The sequence below is a fragment of the Symphalangus syndactylus genome, chromosome 22, assembly GCF_028878055.3.
Source record: "Symphalangus syndactylus isolate Jambi chromosome 22, NHGRI_mSymSyn1-v2.1_pri, whole genome shotgun sequence".
NCBI classification, from domain to species: domain Eukaryota; kingdom Metazoa; phylum Chordata; class Mammalia; order Primates; family Hylobatidae; genus Symphalangus; species Symphalangus syndactylus.
This window is the reverse complement of record NC_072444.2, coordinates 19,998,992-20,014,229: the sequence shown is the minus strand read 5'-3', so window position 1 is coordinate 20,014,229 and position 15,238 is coordinate 19,998,992. Positions and strand designations below refer to the sequence as shown.

Below are 15,238 nucleotides of genomic sequence, written 5' to 3'. Positions count from 1 at the left end.
CCTCATTCAGGTGGAAGAGGGATGGGGCAGCTTGATGTGTGAGGGGTGGGAGATGGTCTTGGGGGGCCCGGCGTGGGACAGGGGCAGGCAGGAGGAGGGTTTCCTAGGAGGGCCTCTGGGCAGATGAACTTTGAACCCTAGCGGGAGGGGAACTAATAAGCACTTTGACTAAATTAGCCAAGCCAGGAAGACACCTGCTGTGATGAACTGGGCGGCTGAGGGCAGAGGGAGGTGCCAATGCCGGGCAGCTCTGGGTGGTCCCGTCACTGAGCCTAACCTGCTCCGGGCCTCTGGTGGGCACACCCCATAGCCGGGAGCTGGGGCCTCCCTTCTTCCTCCCTTGTCTGAACGCTGCCTCCTCCTCAGCCATTCCACACAGTAGCAGGAAGGGGAACTGTTCAGTGTCCGCCTGTCCCTTGGGTTTGGCGGTCATTGTTAAAAAGGTGACCTCCAAGAGAAGACAATCTCCTATAATCCCACCACCCAAGCATAGCCTGGATATGGTCCCCATGGTAACAGAGGCCCCTGTCTACCCAGAGCTTACTCCGTGCAGGGCACGGAGTGTAGAATTTGTCACACCCACCGCTGGGTCCTCATTTCATCAGCACAGGACGCTCAGGAGGCAGGTGCGGGTCTTACTCCCACTGCCCCAGTGATAAAGGAATTAACTGCAGCTGCAGCAAGTGGCAGAGCTGGGATTTGAACCTGAATCATCCTGGCACCAAATCCTATCCTCTAACCACGGCTTTTGCTGTCACCGCCTGGAGAGTCACAGTGCTGTGGGCAGTGCCCTCCTCCTTTGGACTCAGTTTCCACATCTGTAAAGCAAGAGCAACACTGCCATCTTGGAGCTACTTTCTGGTTCTGACACGCCATGCTTTTGTATTAGTTCTTTTTTTAAAGATGAGAATGGTTATTGTTTATTTATTTATTTTTTTGAGACAGTCTTGCTCTGTCACCCAGGCTGGAGTGGCAGTGGTGTGATCTCGGCTCACTGCAACCTCCACCTCCCAGGTTCAAGTGATTCTCCTGCTTCAGCTTCTCAAGTAGCTCGGACTACAGGCATGCGCCACCACACCCGGCTAATTTTTTGTATTTTTAGTAGAGATGGGGTTTCACCATGTTGGCCAGGCTGGTTTCGAACTCCTGACCTCAAGTGATCTGCCTGCCCCGGCCTCCCAAAGTGCTGGGATTACAGGCATGAGCCACCATGACTGGCCTGAAGTGGGTACTTTTTAATCCCTATTTTGCAGGTGAGTAAACTGAGGCCCAGAGATAGGATTAACTCATCCAAGGTCTCATAGCTGCTGAGTGGAACCCAGGTGGTATCGGGGAACCTGAACTCTTATCTAACCCCATGAGGATCTGTAGTGGTGGCAGGGGGCTGCTGTGAGCCATCCCCACTCCCTTGTCCACATCCTTCTGAGACTAGCGGCCTGTGTGTGCAAAATGGTGGCCGTAGGCCTATGGGTATGGCAGGGCTTGCTGGCCTGTGTCCTCGTCCCGACACTTAAGAGCCCCACATTAGCCTGTAGGGAACACCTTCCAGATTCCAGCCCCAAAGGCTAGGGAGGCAGCGTGATCAGAGGACTGAGATTAGGCTTTAGGGTCAGTGCTCACTGGCTGGAATCCTAGTGTGGTCACCTTGTCCTCTTGCTTCTGTGACCTGGGGCAAATATTTGCTTCTCTGAGCCTCTGTTTCCTCATCCGTAAGCTGGGGTGTTATGAGAATTAGATGGAATAATGCTAATAAAGCGTCAGGCTCCATACATGTTGGTGTCTCTCTTCCTTTCTAGGGAAAGCCTTGGGCTTTGGAGGGGAGGGCAGGAATCAGCTCTGAAGGGTGAAGAAAAGGGAGGACATTGAACTTTCTGCCCTGGGAGGGAAAGATCCTGGGTTTTGGCCCCAGGGCAAAGTAACAGCCTCTTTCTGTATCATCATCAAATTGTATTTAAGGAGCAATTTGGACAGGAGGCTGGGCAAAGTGCCTCCCTTTTTCCTTCTGTAAAATGGGTATAGGTCTCTGCCGCTTCCCTCCTGGAACTCTTGGGGCACCAGAGCCCTCAGAGAAAGGCTGAGCAGACCTCAGGGGTTTTGAATGAGCCCACTGGGAGGGGGCCCTGTAGCAGGACTGCTGTGCAGCTGCAGGTTTGTTTTCCAAAACCCTTTGCTGAAGTAACACTTCAGTCCTGAGAGTTTTCAGTGTGGGTCTAAAAGGCACAGTCACTTGCTTAGCAGAGAGTAACTGGTATCATCAGTCACAGTGAGAAATGCAGGCAGGCGTCAGGGTTCACATCTGTGATCCCAGCACTTGGTGAGGTCAATGAGGGAGGATGACTTGAGCCCAGGAGTTTGGGACCAGCCTGGGCAACAGAGTAGGACCCTATCTCTAGAAAAAATTTTAAAAAATTAGCCAGGCATGGTGGTGTGCGCCTGTAGTCCCAGCTACTGGGGAGGCTGAGGCGAGAGGATCACTTGACCCAGGAGTTCCAGGCTGCAGTGAGCCATGATTGTGCCACTGCATTCCAACCTGGGAAACTGAGACCAAAGCAGCCTCAGTAGCTATCGATGGGGGTTATATAAATTATACCCCCACCCCACAAAAAACACCTACATCAAAACCAAACCAAACCTACTCTGCAGCTGTTAAAAAAACGGGGTTGATTTCTATGTATTAGTACTATTCTGAAATCATCACTGAGATTTAGGTTGAAAAGGCAGTTGCAGCACAGTGAGTGCTGTGTGCTCCTTCTGTATGAAACAAGGCATATCTGCAGATATGCAAGTTGGCCCATGCATGGGAGAGTTCTGGAAGGATTCTCGAGAAGTCAGTAACAGTCATCTCTTCTGGGGGACTGGGGGATTAGGACAACCAGGGTGGGAGGTTGACTAACTTTTTTTTTTTTTTAATTTTTTGAGACAGAGTCTTGCTCTGTCTCCCGGGCTGGAGTGTGGTGGCACGGTCTTGGCTCACTGCAACCTCCGCCTCCCACATTCAAGCAATTCTCCTGCCTCAGTCTACTGAATAGCTGGGATTGAAGGCGTGTGCCACCATGCCCAGCTAATTTTTGTATTTTTAGTAGAGATGGAGTTTCACCATGTTGGCCAGGCTGGTCTCGAACTCCTGACCTGAAGTGATCCGCCCACCTCGGCCTCCCAAAGTGCTGAGATACAGGCGTGAGACACCGTGCCCGGCTCGGAGACTAACTTTTCATTGTCTACCTGTTGTATCGTTTGAGTCTTGAAAGGTGCTAGAGTGTAGTGGCTGCTTCTGAGCACAGACTCCAGAGCGCCATGGCCTGGGTTCGAACCCTGGCTCTTCCTAGCTGTGTGATCTTGGGCAAGTTACTTAACCATTCTTGGTCTCATTTTCTCATTTATAATTTGGACTAATAGATGTTAATATTTGTAAAATGCTTAAAATTATGTCTGAGATATCGTTGGCAATGCAAGAATGTCTACTGTTACTAATATTGCCATTAACCTGCATTTCATTTTTGTTTAGTAAGCCCGTTTAATAAAAATAAAGCCCTTAGGAATGGAAAGGAAAACAGGAACACAGCCAGTGTGTGGCCTGGGCAGATTAGACCAGAGGGCTGGGTGCTTTCCGTGCGGGGCGCGTTCTCTCCTCCACAGCATGTCTAGGAGGACAGCCCCCAGCACACAATTGAAGGTGACAGTAGGGAGCAGAGGCAGAGTTGGCTCCAGGGCCCAGGAGGCCCACCGGAGGCGTCAGCCTCTTGCTTATGTGAGCTCCCACTGTGAGGGGAGGGGAGGGCGGTGCCACCTTGGGCCAGGAGGAACTGTGCCCCCACGCTGAGCATTTGGGATTCTGTCCGTCTTGTGCCATTGGCCTCTGGAGCCATTGCTTTCCTCACACCCGTGTGCCAAGGCCAGGTTACCTCCTGCCTGCTGGTCAACCCATGGGGCGGGACAGGAAGGGGCAGAGTGAGAGTGGCCTTCAGCAGGGCCACCGGAAGGGACTGGCAGCAGTGGGCAGACCTAAGGGAGCCCATGCTTCCTGGGCAGCCGGGAGGAGGAAGTATCCAGCCCCATTTATGACAGTCAGGTGTGATCCGATTCCTGGAAGGTGGGGGACTGAGCATGACCCTGGACTCTGGGGCCAGAGCTTCACCTGTAAGCCAGAGGGGATGAGGAGGGACACCCAGCAGGTCCCTGCAGGTCCCTTGGCACTGGCAACAGGAAGGTCTGTGGCTGCAGGGTTTTCTGGGAAGAGGGATTTGGGCTGCACAGCTGTGGGTGTTTCTATGGGTTAATGATTTATGAAGGCTGGAAGCTGGGGCCTTTCTGGGGCTGCCCTGCGCTCTGAGAGCCACTGGGCTGATGCACAGGTTGTGAGCCAGTGACTCGTCTCAGTGGCTGAAACTGCAGCCCTGACTCCAGCTAATGCGATTTCTGGTCTTCTTTCCACAGGTGTGTAGCTGGGACGGTGCTGGTCTGAGCTGGACCTTGTCTGATGGCTTCCTCCAACCCTCCTCCACAGCCTGCCATAGGTACCGTACCCAGGGCTTCCTGTCCCTGTCATCCCTTCTTAGAAGGGGGCCGCGGGGGGCCGGCGGAGGGCCTTGCTCTGGAGCAGCATGGCGCTGGGTGGGAGGTCTGCTTTGCTGGCTGCTGGCCCTGCCTGGGCCTCATCCTCTGTCTCACGTTCCTTGTCTACAAAATAGAAGTAACTTTCTGCTCACGGAGGAGGCTCTGGGCAAGGGTCAATCCTTTTCCTGTCTCCTTGAGATCCCCCGGAGAGGTGAACACATGGGGGTCTCAGGCTGAAGCTTATCAATCAGGGGTGAGGAACTGAGGTTGGGGGAGAGGGTTGCGCCATAGGGTCAGGCCATTGAACAGTGGTAGCATTGCCGCATTTAGTGAAAAAAAGAGAAAGTAAAAGAAAGATACAGCTAGGCATGGTGTCTCATGCCTGTAATCCCAGCACTTTGGGAGGCCGAGGTGGGCAGATCACTTGAGGTCACAAGTTTGGGACCAGCCTGGCCAACATGGTGAAATCCCATCTCTACAAAAATACAAAAATTAGCCGGGTATGGTGTGGCACTTGTAATCTCAGCTACTCGAGAGGCTGAGGCGGGAGAATTGCTTGAACCTGGGAGATGGAAGTTGCAGTGAGCCGAGATCATACCACTGCACTCCAGCCTGGGTGACAGAGCAAGACTGTCTCAAAAAAAAAAAAAAAAAAAAAAAGGAAAAGAAAAAAAGAAAAATACATACTTATACTAAGAAAATTATTTGTCGTTTATCTGAAATTCAAGTCTGTGTCCTGTATTTTATTTGGCAATCATGGCACTGGGGCCTCAGATGCTGCAGGTGGAATCCAGGCCCCACCTGGGAGGAACTGGGCCCAGGGCTGTTTCACCCACGGCGGCAGCTTCCTGTCCTCTTGTACCACTATGAGAGAGGCAGAATTGCAGATGGTAATGAGTGAGGGCTTTGTCATCAGCCCCATCTGAGTTTGAATCCCGACCCTGCCACTTAGACTGTGGGGTTGGTTAAGTGACATGTTGTCTCTGTGGCTTAGTTTCATCGTCAGTAAACATGGGGACAATGACACCCCCTCCCGGGCTGTTGCAAGGTTTAAATATATGTCAGGCATGGGCATGGGGTAATCAATTGCTCACTGACGGGAGTGCTTATCATCGTGGGTGTCAGCAGGACAGACAGCGTGTGCCATGCCCTGCACCCCTGGCAGAGCCAAATGATGCATCTCTTCCTCCCTGAGCCTTGGGGTTCTTCTGGGGTGGGGAGCAGCACAGCAGACCTGTCTTCTCTGTGGCGATGGGTGGCTTCCCAGGGTCTCCCGCCTCCTGGACTCGCTTCTATTGGTTCTCACAAGGACTGAGTGTGTCCAGGAACATCAGAGGCATGAGTGACCAGCTCTGGCTGTGCCACCTGTGCAGGCGGTTAGGAATGGCTTCCTTCAGCTCTCAGTTGTGCTGGGATGGGCCTCCTGAGTTTTCCTTCTGATAAGGAGCAATGCCTGATTGCCCGGGGGCAGGATAGAAGGCTGCCTTGGGGACAAGCACATCTCACCTCCCAATTCATGACTGGGATTTGGGTCCCAGCATGCATGGCCTTGCCCCATCCCGCCCCTGCTGCCATGGGCACCTGTTCCCTTTCCTCTCTCCACCAAGAGGCCTGAACCTGAACATGGGGAGTGAGAAAAAAAAATTTATGACTAAGTCAATTCTGTTCTGTTCAGCAAACATTTGACAAATATTTGTTGTTCCAGCTCTTTCTAATATTGCTGGCTAGCATCATCTGGGTGAACCCAGCTCTTTGCCATTTTCTCATTCTCTGAGAGCTTCCCATTACCTTCCCAAATTAAATTCAAATTCCTGAGTAGGGGATTCCCCATGAACCTTGTCAACCGTCTAATGACCTTCTTCATCCTTGCGTGTGTCTTCAGCACCCCTGGGGCACTTGGTGTTTGTTCTCTGTCTTTGCTGTGGCCTCTGCCTGGAATCCACACTTCAGTTGGAGCCTGTCAGGCCTTTTCTCATCCTTGAAGGCTCAGTGCAAGGGCAGCCTCATCTTCGAAGCCCTTCCTGAAGCCCCAGAGAGCCCCAGCCCCTTCCTCTTGGCACCGTCTCAGTCTCTGAGGTTTTAGGTTTTCTCCTGCTGGCTCTGCCCTGTCAGCCTCACAGTGAGCTCTGGAGGGGAGCTCACAGTTCCCCACCCTGAGCCCCAGGACTGTGTCTTACCTCTCCTTCCCCCTCCCTGCCCACTGGATGCTGGGAGCTGCTCACTGCGTGCATAGGTAACTGAAGCTATTTGTACTCTTAAAGGGAGGAGGTGTAGGCCAGGCACAGTGGCTCACGCCTGTAATCCTAGCACTTTGAGAAGGCTTGCTTGAGCTCAGGAGTTTGAGATCAGTCTGGACAACACAGTGGAACCCCGTCTCTACAAAAAATGCAAAAAAAAAAAAAATTAGCTGGGTGTGGTGGCGCATACCTGTAGTCCCAGCTACTTGGGAGGCTGAGATGGGAGGAGCACTTGAGCCCAGGAGGTCGAGGCTGCAGTGAGCCGTGATTGCACCACTGTCCTCCAGCCTGGGTGACAGAGTGAGCTTCATTTCAAAAAAAAAAAAAAAAAAAAAAAAGAAGGTGTAGAAGTGACCTGAGTCCCTGGACATGGCTGTGGGCAGGGCTGCCCGAGGCTGGATCTTGCCTGTGAGTTGGAGGGGACTGCCCTTCTCACCCAGCAGCAGCAGCAGCAGCAGCAGCAGGGACTGGGCTATGACAAGGCTATAATCATAATAATAACAGTGATAATGGTGGTAATAATATGACAGTGATGATGTAACGATGGTGATAATAATAAGCAGAATCATCATCGTAAGAAGAGCTAACATTTGGTGAGCACACACCCTGCACCAGGTGCTTTATTTATGTTCATTCATTCCATCCTCCCAACAACCCTGTGAGGTAGTTGCTGTTACTGTCCTCATTGTACAGATCTGGAAACTGGGAGGGGGTCAAATAACCTGACACTCATCCAGCTGGTACCTGGGTGAGCTGGAGTCTGAGCTGAACCCAGGTGGTCTGACTCTAAAACCTTAGTCACTGTAGTGACACCATCCATGTCTAAAGGGAGACCCCCACCCCCACTCCCTGCCCAGCAGATTCACTTGGGCAAGGACCAGTGGGCACTGAGAGGCTAAGAAAACCCTGTATAAGTCAGGATGGGCCTGTATCTGGTACCCCCAAAATAGCAGGTAGGGACTTTGTGGTCATTTATTCCAGTATTTTAATAAATTTTTTTTTGAGACAGGATTTTGCCCTGTTACCCAGGCTGGAGTACAATGATGTGATCATGGCTCACTGTAGCCTCAAACTCCTGGGCTCAAGCCATTCTCCAGCTTCAGCCTCCTGAGTAGCTGAGACTGCAGGCACATACCACCACACCCAGCTGATTTTAAAATTATCCAAAAATTTTTACTTTTGTTTTTTTTTTTTGAGACAGAGTCTCGCTTTGTCACCCAGGCTGGGGTGCAGTGGCACAATCATGGCTCAGTGTAGCCTTGAACTCCTGGGTTCAAGTGATCCCTCCACCTCAGCCTCCCAAGTAGCTGAGACTACAGGTGTATGCTACCACACCCGGCTAATTTTCTCATTTTTAGTAGAGACAAGGTCCCACCATGTTACCTGGGCTGGTCACAAGCTTTTGAGCTGAAGCCATCCTCCCGCCCCAGGCTCCCAAAGTGCTAGGATTACAGGTGTGAGCCACAGCACCCAACCTATGTTTTAAACTTTGAAAATTGCCACCCGTAGACATGACAGCAGGGGTACGTGTGTGTGTGTGTTTCACAAATGCTTATCATGTGCCTACTATATGCTGGACATTGCACTAGATGCTGAGGATGCAACAGCAACCAAAACAGACAAAAATACCTGCCCTCGTGAAGCTTATATTCGAGTAGAGGAGACAGACAGCAACACAAATAGCATATGGCAGCCATAGAGAAAGGTAAAGTAGGCAGGGCAAACTGGGAGTCTCAGCAGGTCTGTGTGGCAGTGTGCAGTAGAGATGCCACAGCATGCAGAGAGATGATGTGCAGTAAACACCTGAAAGAGGGGAGAGCAGGAGAAGATACTCGCGGGAAGAATGTGCTAGGCCCTGAGGCTGCAAGTGCAAAGGTCCTGAGGCAGGAGCATGCCTGGCACATTTGTGGTACAGGAAGGAGATCAATGTGGCTGGAGTGGAGGGAGCAAGGGATGAGCAGAAGATTCTACGCACATGTGCACGTGTGCGTGCACACACACACCCCCCTACCCAATGTGTATATGTAACTGAAACAGAAGTGTCAAAACCAATATCGAAATTATACCAAGGTGAATTCATTAGTATCACAATACATTATTTTTTAAACATCGGAAATAATTCAATACCAAATGTATTTTATTTGGTATTATAATATCAAAAAGAATACCCCATATGATTTTATTAATATTAGAATACAATGTTTAGAAACATCTGAAACAAAACAAGCTACCAATCCAAACACCGAATGAAATGCTGATTGGGAATCCCCTAATTGAACTTATGAGCTACCAGGGGTTGGGAACTGCATCTGAAAACCACAGATCCAGCTCCCACCCGAGCCCTTTATGTCAGCGCAGGGCAGAATGTCTGAGGGCTTAGTAGAAGAGTGTGGAGGGTGAATGGAGCTGGGTTCCAGTCCATCCCCATCCTCTTAGCTGCTGACTGTGGGCACATTGCTTTGCTTCTGTCTCTGGGGTCTTGGGTAAATGTAGGTGATCCCGAGGCTGGATCAGGAAGCTGCCCAGGGCACAGCTCAGGCTCTCTCAGGACTTGTTTCTTGACACCTGGGGAAGGAGTTTGCTCTACAGGCCACATCGCTGCCCAGAGTCCACCCCTGCTGACCTGGCCTGTGGGATCCCCAAAGCCCAGGAGGAGCGGCTGTGTCTCCTCCTCTGCGACCTCAGAGGAAGTTGGGTACTTCTCATTCTGGGGAGGGAGGGCGTGCTCTGGGCGTCCATTGCAGTCAAGCAGCTGAAGAAGGGGTTTCCTACATCTGCTCCCAAAATATTATGCTCTGGGAACCTCCAGGTCATTGTAGGGGAGTGATTGGATTTTTCTAGTCCAAGAGACTGTTGGAATCAGATATGTCCATCTGTCCATCTGTTCATCTGCTGGCCCATCTGTCCATCTCTCTGTGCCAGCCACCTCCTCACCCATCACTCATCCATCCGTCTAATGTTTATTGAACATTTGGTAGAGCTGGGTCCGCAGACCCATGGGCTAGAAAATCCTGTTTGTCCTCAAGGATCTGAGGCTGTTGTTGTCATAATCCTTACATATACAGGCACTGTGCCGAGGGCTACTCCTACCCACTGGTTCTCTGATAGTGGTGATTTTACCCTCCAGGGGGACATATGGCAATGTGTGGAGACATTTTTGGTTGTCACAGCTGGAGAGTCCCCTGGGCCTGTAGGGTGTAGAAGCCAGGGATGCTGCTAATCGTCCTACAGTGCACAGGACAGCCCCCCTCTCCACCCACAAAAAGAATCATCCAGTCCCAAGCACCAGTTTTACCAAGGTCGAGAAACCCTGAGCTGCAGCTCAGCTGATGGTCATGTCAGCCTTGTGGGGAATGTGCTGTTTTTATTCTCCAGTTTGCAGAGAAAAACAAGATTCAGAGAGGCAAAGTGACTTGCTCAGAACCACACAGCTAGCAGGGAGCTCAGACAGGGCCATGTGAGCACAGAGCTCATGCCTAAGCTGTGTGGCATGTGCCCACGAGAGGGCTGCTTAGGGTGGTCAGCTTGGCAGATGTTTAAAAACAGAACCAAACTGCCTGTTGGTTTTGCAGTGGGTTTGCATAAGGTAGGGGATGGAGTTATTGAACTCCTGAAGTTCCGTTCAGCCCAGAGTTTAGGAAGAAAGTCTTCTAGGAAGAGGACTGGGGAACCTCCATGTGGTGAAATGGCTGGAAATGGCTTCTCGTGCTGTCTACGATAGAGAATTCCTCCCTTCACTCATTTAACAAAAGTGGCTGAGCTCCTAGTCTGGGCCAGTCCAGGACCCGACAGTAGAGGGGACAGACAGGTGAGATGTCTGCTCCCAGGGATCCGAGCTTGGTGGGGGGTACAAACAAGGGGCAAGGGCAGAGAAGGAGAGGCCACGCCTCCTGTAGTAGGGTAGGCGGGGAGGGTCTCTCTGTTTGAGTTGAGCTTTAATGGGCGAGGAGGACAGGAGTTCATAGTCATGAAGGGGGACCCCCAGGAGGGGAACAGCAGGGAATGAGGCCTAGCAAGCTGACCTCCATGCTGGGAGCTTGGTGCCTTTCCCTGCCCCAGCCAGTCTGTGCCCTAGTACCTGCAAGCTGGCTGTCTCCAGGCCCAGGCATTCCCAGGCAGCTGTGTTTCACGCTGTTGCACATACCAAATAAAGTGCAGCTGGAAGGATGTGCCTGTTTGTGCTCATTTGCACACACAAAGCACACAGACACATGAACACAGAAACATATAATAAGCTTGTGCTCACGCATATACAAACATTTAAAAAGAACCCTTGCTCACAAAACAGGGAAACAGGAAATAAGAAGAGGAAAGATACACATTGAAGTACTGAGGTGCACAGGCTCACCCCGGGAGCACACTCCCTTCCCTCCCTCAACTGCCACTTGCTTAGAGACCTAACCCAACCCTCTCCCCCCGGCCTTACCAGCACTGTAGGGCCATGTGGCTTGAGTTTGATGGCTCTCATCCCCTGGCTCAGACCCGAGGTGCTCACCCAGTTCCAGCCCATGCCCACCTACCCCAGCCATCTCTCCATTGACCAAACCTCGGAGATCCTGCAGCCTGGCCAACTCCTCGTCTCTTCCAGGAGATCGGCTGGTTCCAGGAGCCCCAGGTCCCTCCTCCGAGGCAGAGGACGACCCAGGAGAGGCCTTTGAGTTTGACGACAGTGATGATGAAGAGGACACCAGCACAGCCCTGGGCGTCCCCAGCCTTGCTTCTGAGAGGGACACAGACTCCCCACTGATCCACTTGGACTCCATCCCTGTCACTGGTAAGATGTTTCTGGGAACTTCCGGTCCTGGGGCTAGAGGGAGCATAGAGAACTGGGCGGAAGCTCCAGGCTCTCAGGGATGCCTGGTGGCCCCTCCGCTGTCCCCAGAAAGCAGGAAGGGAAAAGCCAGTGGGAAGAAGCTGCAGTCTATGGCTTCCCTTGGGAACTGGAAATTCCTAGCATTCCTGCAACATCTGGCGCACTTTGGCACATTGTAAATGGAAGTGGTTGGCCTGAGTTTTGCTTTGGAGACAGTTGCTGCCCAGAGCTTGTGTCTCTGAAGTCCTCCCTGCAGCTTCTCCTAAAGAATCCACACCAGCCAGAAGAGCAGCCTCCCAGAGGTCCCCTCTCCTGTCGGCCTTGGGGAGCTGGCAACCCTGGGGGGCAGGAGGGCCCTGATAAGCTGGTGTTAAATGGCAGCTTCTGGGCTCTTAGAGTCTGTTATCTGAGAGAGAATCTGGGGACTGGACCAGCTGGAACTTCCTGCAGGCTTGGGGACAGCGGGCTCCTGGAGCAGCTGGGGGTGGAGGGCAGGCCCAGAGCAGGCGGGGTGGCTGCCGAGGGTTCTGGCTGGAGTTTGGAAGTGGGCCACGGGGTGGGTGGGGGTGGTGCAGGCCAGGTAGGGGAGCTGATGACTGAGCCAGGGCTGGGGGAGGGAGGCGGGGCTCAGCAGGCACCCAGACTGGCCAGGCCCTGTCTGCGGCGCCCCTGGGGAGGCTGGGAAAGGGGCGGGGAAGGCCCGAGTGCTTGGGGCCAGCCTCTGGCCTCACAGGCTCTCTGTCTGCTCTTCTTTTGCAGACCTAGACCCAGCAGCTGCCCCACCCGGCACAGAGTAAGTGAACCTTGCTCTTTTGCTTTGGCGGTTGGAAACGGGGAGACACCGGGCAGTGGGTGGGGATGGGGTGGAGCTGAGGCCCAGAGGACCCGACTGGTCTTTGGCTAAGGAGGAAAGCATTTCATTGAGGCCCTGTGCCCTGGGGGAAGAGGTCAGTTCCAGAAACTCATGGTACTTTTATTTTGCCCACAAACCTCTGAAACCGCAGGAGGCAGGCCTGGCTCCAAACCCTACCTCTGTCCCTTCCTAGCTGTGTAGCCTTGGAGGAGTCACAGAAACTCTCCAAGTGTCAGTCTGTTCAAGGCTGAAAGGGAAACAATGAGAGCACCCCCTCTGTTGGGTTTGTCTTGGAGAAGCGAATGGCTGGAGGGTCCCCAGTGTGTGTGTGTGTGTGTGTGTGTGTGTGTGTGTGTGTCTGTGTGTAGTGGGGGAGGTTGGGAGGGTTTGAGGGTTGGGGGGTGCAGCCCATTGTAATTATTTTTGCAGTTGCCATTTGTCTTGCTAATATCATTCCCATTCCTGTGACAGTTGCTGTTAGGGACCCTGCCCTCTGTGCCTGGGAGCCTGTCAGAGGCAGTGTAGCCTAGTGGTTAGGAGCCTGGATGTTGGGGTGAGGGCCTGCGTCTTGGCTGTGGCCCCCACACTGGCCACAGGTCCTCATGTCGGTCAAGTCCCCCTTTGGTTTTCTCATCTGTAAAATGGGCCATCGGGTAAGATGCCCAGCCTCGTGGTAGGTGCCTAATCGAGGCATTTGCTTTTTATCACAGTTCTTCTTTGTCTTCGGCAAGTTAGGCCTGGGTTGGAGGGTAATTGGGCGACTGGAGGTGGTGGGAGCTGCAGCCTTTCAGGACCAGGTGCTTACAGCCTCCTTGCCTAAGCCGTGGAGGGGTCTAGGCTCCGAATGAGTGGCCCAAGCATCTGGAACCCCGAGTTTAAATCCTCACTACCCTGGTGAGGGGAGGCATGTTTGAGCCCTGCTTTGTCTTCCTGGGGTGCCCCAAACTGAGCAAGAGGGGCTAATTCTCAGGGTGGTGTCACCCAACGGGAGGTTTCAGAGATGCAGGAGGTTGCAGGCCCAGGCCCCCGGAGGAGAAGTCCTTCATGTGCTCATTTGCTGTCCAGAGTGGGTGGACTTGGGGAGGGTTTCTGCTGAGCTTGCTACTATGTAATTAAGGTCAGAATTAGGGGCCAGCCTCTCCTCCCTGATGAGGGACCTGAAATGAATCAGCAGCCATTCGTCCTGCACCTGGGCTGGGAAGGGCCGTGATGGCTGCAATCTTCCAAGGGTTTATATCTCCAGGGTGGGCCAGGGGTGAAGCTGTGGAGAAACTCAGTCTGGTGGGAGATGCAGATGTGTCAGAGTGGGACAGAGACGGACGCCCAGGGAGCTGGGACACTGACTGGAGGGGAGCAAGGATGGGGCCATCAGGGAAGACTTCTGGGCCAGGTCCTGGCTCAGCAAGTGAGTGGAAATTCTCCATTCAGGATGGCAGAGGGGCAGGGGGAGTGCCCGCTGAGGAAGCCCTGAGCAGAGGTACAAGGCTGGCACACAGGGTGGTCAGCACACTCACTTCCTTCAAGCTACCCTCCTGGGGACCCCAGGAGTTAGGTGATGTGCTCAGGGTTCCATGTAGATAAGTAGATGCTCATTCAGAACAGAGACCAAGGCCCCTCTGACACAGAGGCCAGGCACTTGGCCACTGTGCTTCCCTGCCTCCAGGAGCTCATGCCCTGGTCCCTGATGAGACAGTGTGGCTGGCTTCATAGGAATGATCCGATTGTGTGTACATTTTTTGAGGAAAGACTTTTGCCCACTCAGAGATGATCTCTGAGCTCTTGGGAGAGTGGCGTCTAAGCAGTCGGTGGAATGTTCCATAGGTCCCTCCTGGGGAGCCTTGTGCGGCAGTGCCCAGTGCGTGATTCCTGGTGAGGTCCCTTCCCTTGACATGAGAGCAGAGCAAAAAGAGCCAGCTCTTTGCTCCCCCAACACGGAGATCCTGTGAGGGCGGAAGGGTGTGCAGGTGTGTCTCTCCACCAGCAGTTGCCTCTATGGGGACAGGGACTTTTTGATTTTTTGGAGGGGGATGTTTTGTTTGCTGCCAAACCTCATGGCTCAGCACAGTGGCAGGCACAGGGTGAGTGCCAAAGACGTCTTTGTTGAACGAATGATGGACAGAAGGACAAGGAGGGTCTGTGTCTCCATGGAAGCAAGGAGAAAACAAACAGCATGTCAGACCGGGTGAAGTGGCTCATGCCTGTAATCCCAGCACTTTGGGAGGTCAAGGTGGGTGGATCACTGAGGTCAGGAGTTCAAGAACCAGCCTGGCCAACATGAAACCCTGTCTCTACTAAAAATACAAAAATTAGCCGGGCCTGGTGGCCGGTGCCTGTAATTCCAGCTACTGGGGAGGCTGAGGCAGGAGAATCGCTTGAACCTGGGAGGTGGAGGTTGCAGTGAGGCGAGATTGTGCCATTTCACTCCAGCCTGTGTGACAGAGCGAGACTCTGTCTCAAAAACAAACAAACAAAACCAACCAAAGAATACTACCCCACCACCTTACCCCCAAACAAATGGCATATCAATAGGGTTTCTACTGGATTCTGACTCTGGCAGCTGTAGAGGCCAAGACAGAAGCCAGGGAAGGGAAGCGCAGAGTGGTTGTGTCGCCCAAGGCCACATGGCTAGAGTCACCTGACCTCACTGGTGCTGATGGTGCTGTGCTGAGCCATAGGCTGTGCTAAGTGCTCTGTGTACATTATCTCTTTTTGTTGTTGTTTGAGACAGGGTCTCACTCTGTTACCCAGGCTGGAGTGCAGTGGTGTGATCATGGCTCACTG

At 52.8% G+C, this 15,238-nt stretch overlaps 1 protein-coding gene across 6 annotated transcripts in view; it reads left to right on the top strand.

The window, feature by feature from the left end:
* ARHGEF10L (Rho guanine nucleotide exchange factor 10 like) overlaps positions 1-15,238 on the top strand; it is a 159,927-nt gene that overhangs the window by 37,169 nt on the left and 107,520 nt on the right. For all 6 annotated transcript variants that reach the window (XM_055260735.2, XM_055260736.2, XM_055260734.2 and 3 more), the window contains exons 2-4: positions 4,435-4,514; positions 11,380-11,565; positions 12,364-12,397. In XM_055260735.2, coding sequence (XP_055116710.1) covers positions 4,478-4,514; positions 11,380-11,565; positions 12,364-12,397 — 257 coding nt within the window. In that variant the 5' untranslated portion in view covers positions 4,435-4,477. The remainder of the gene's footprint in view (positions 1-4,434; positions 4,515-11,379; positions 11,566-12,363; positions 12,398-15,238) is intronic.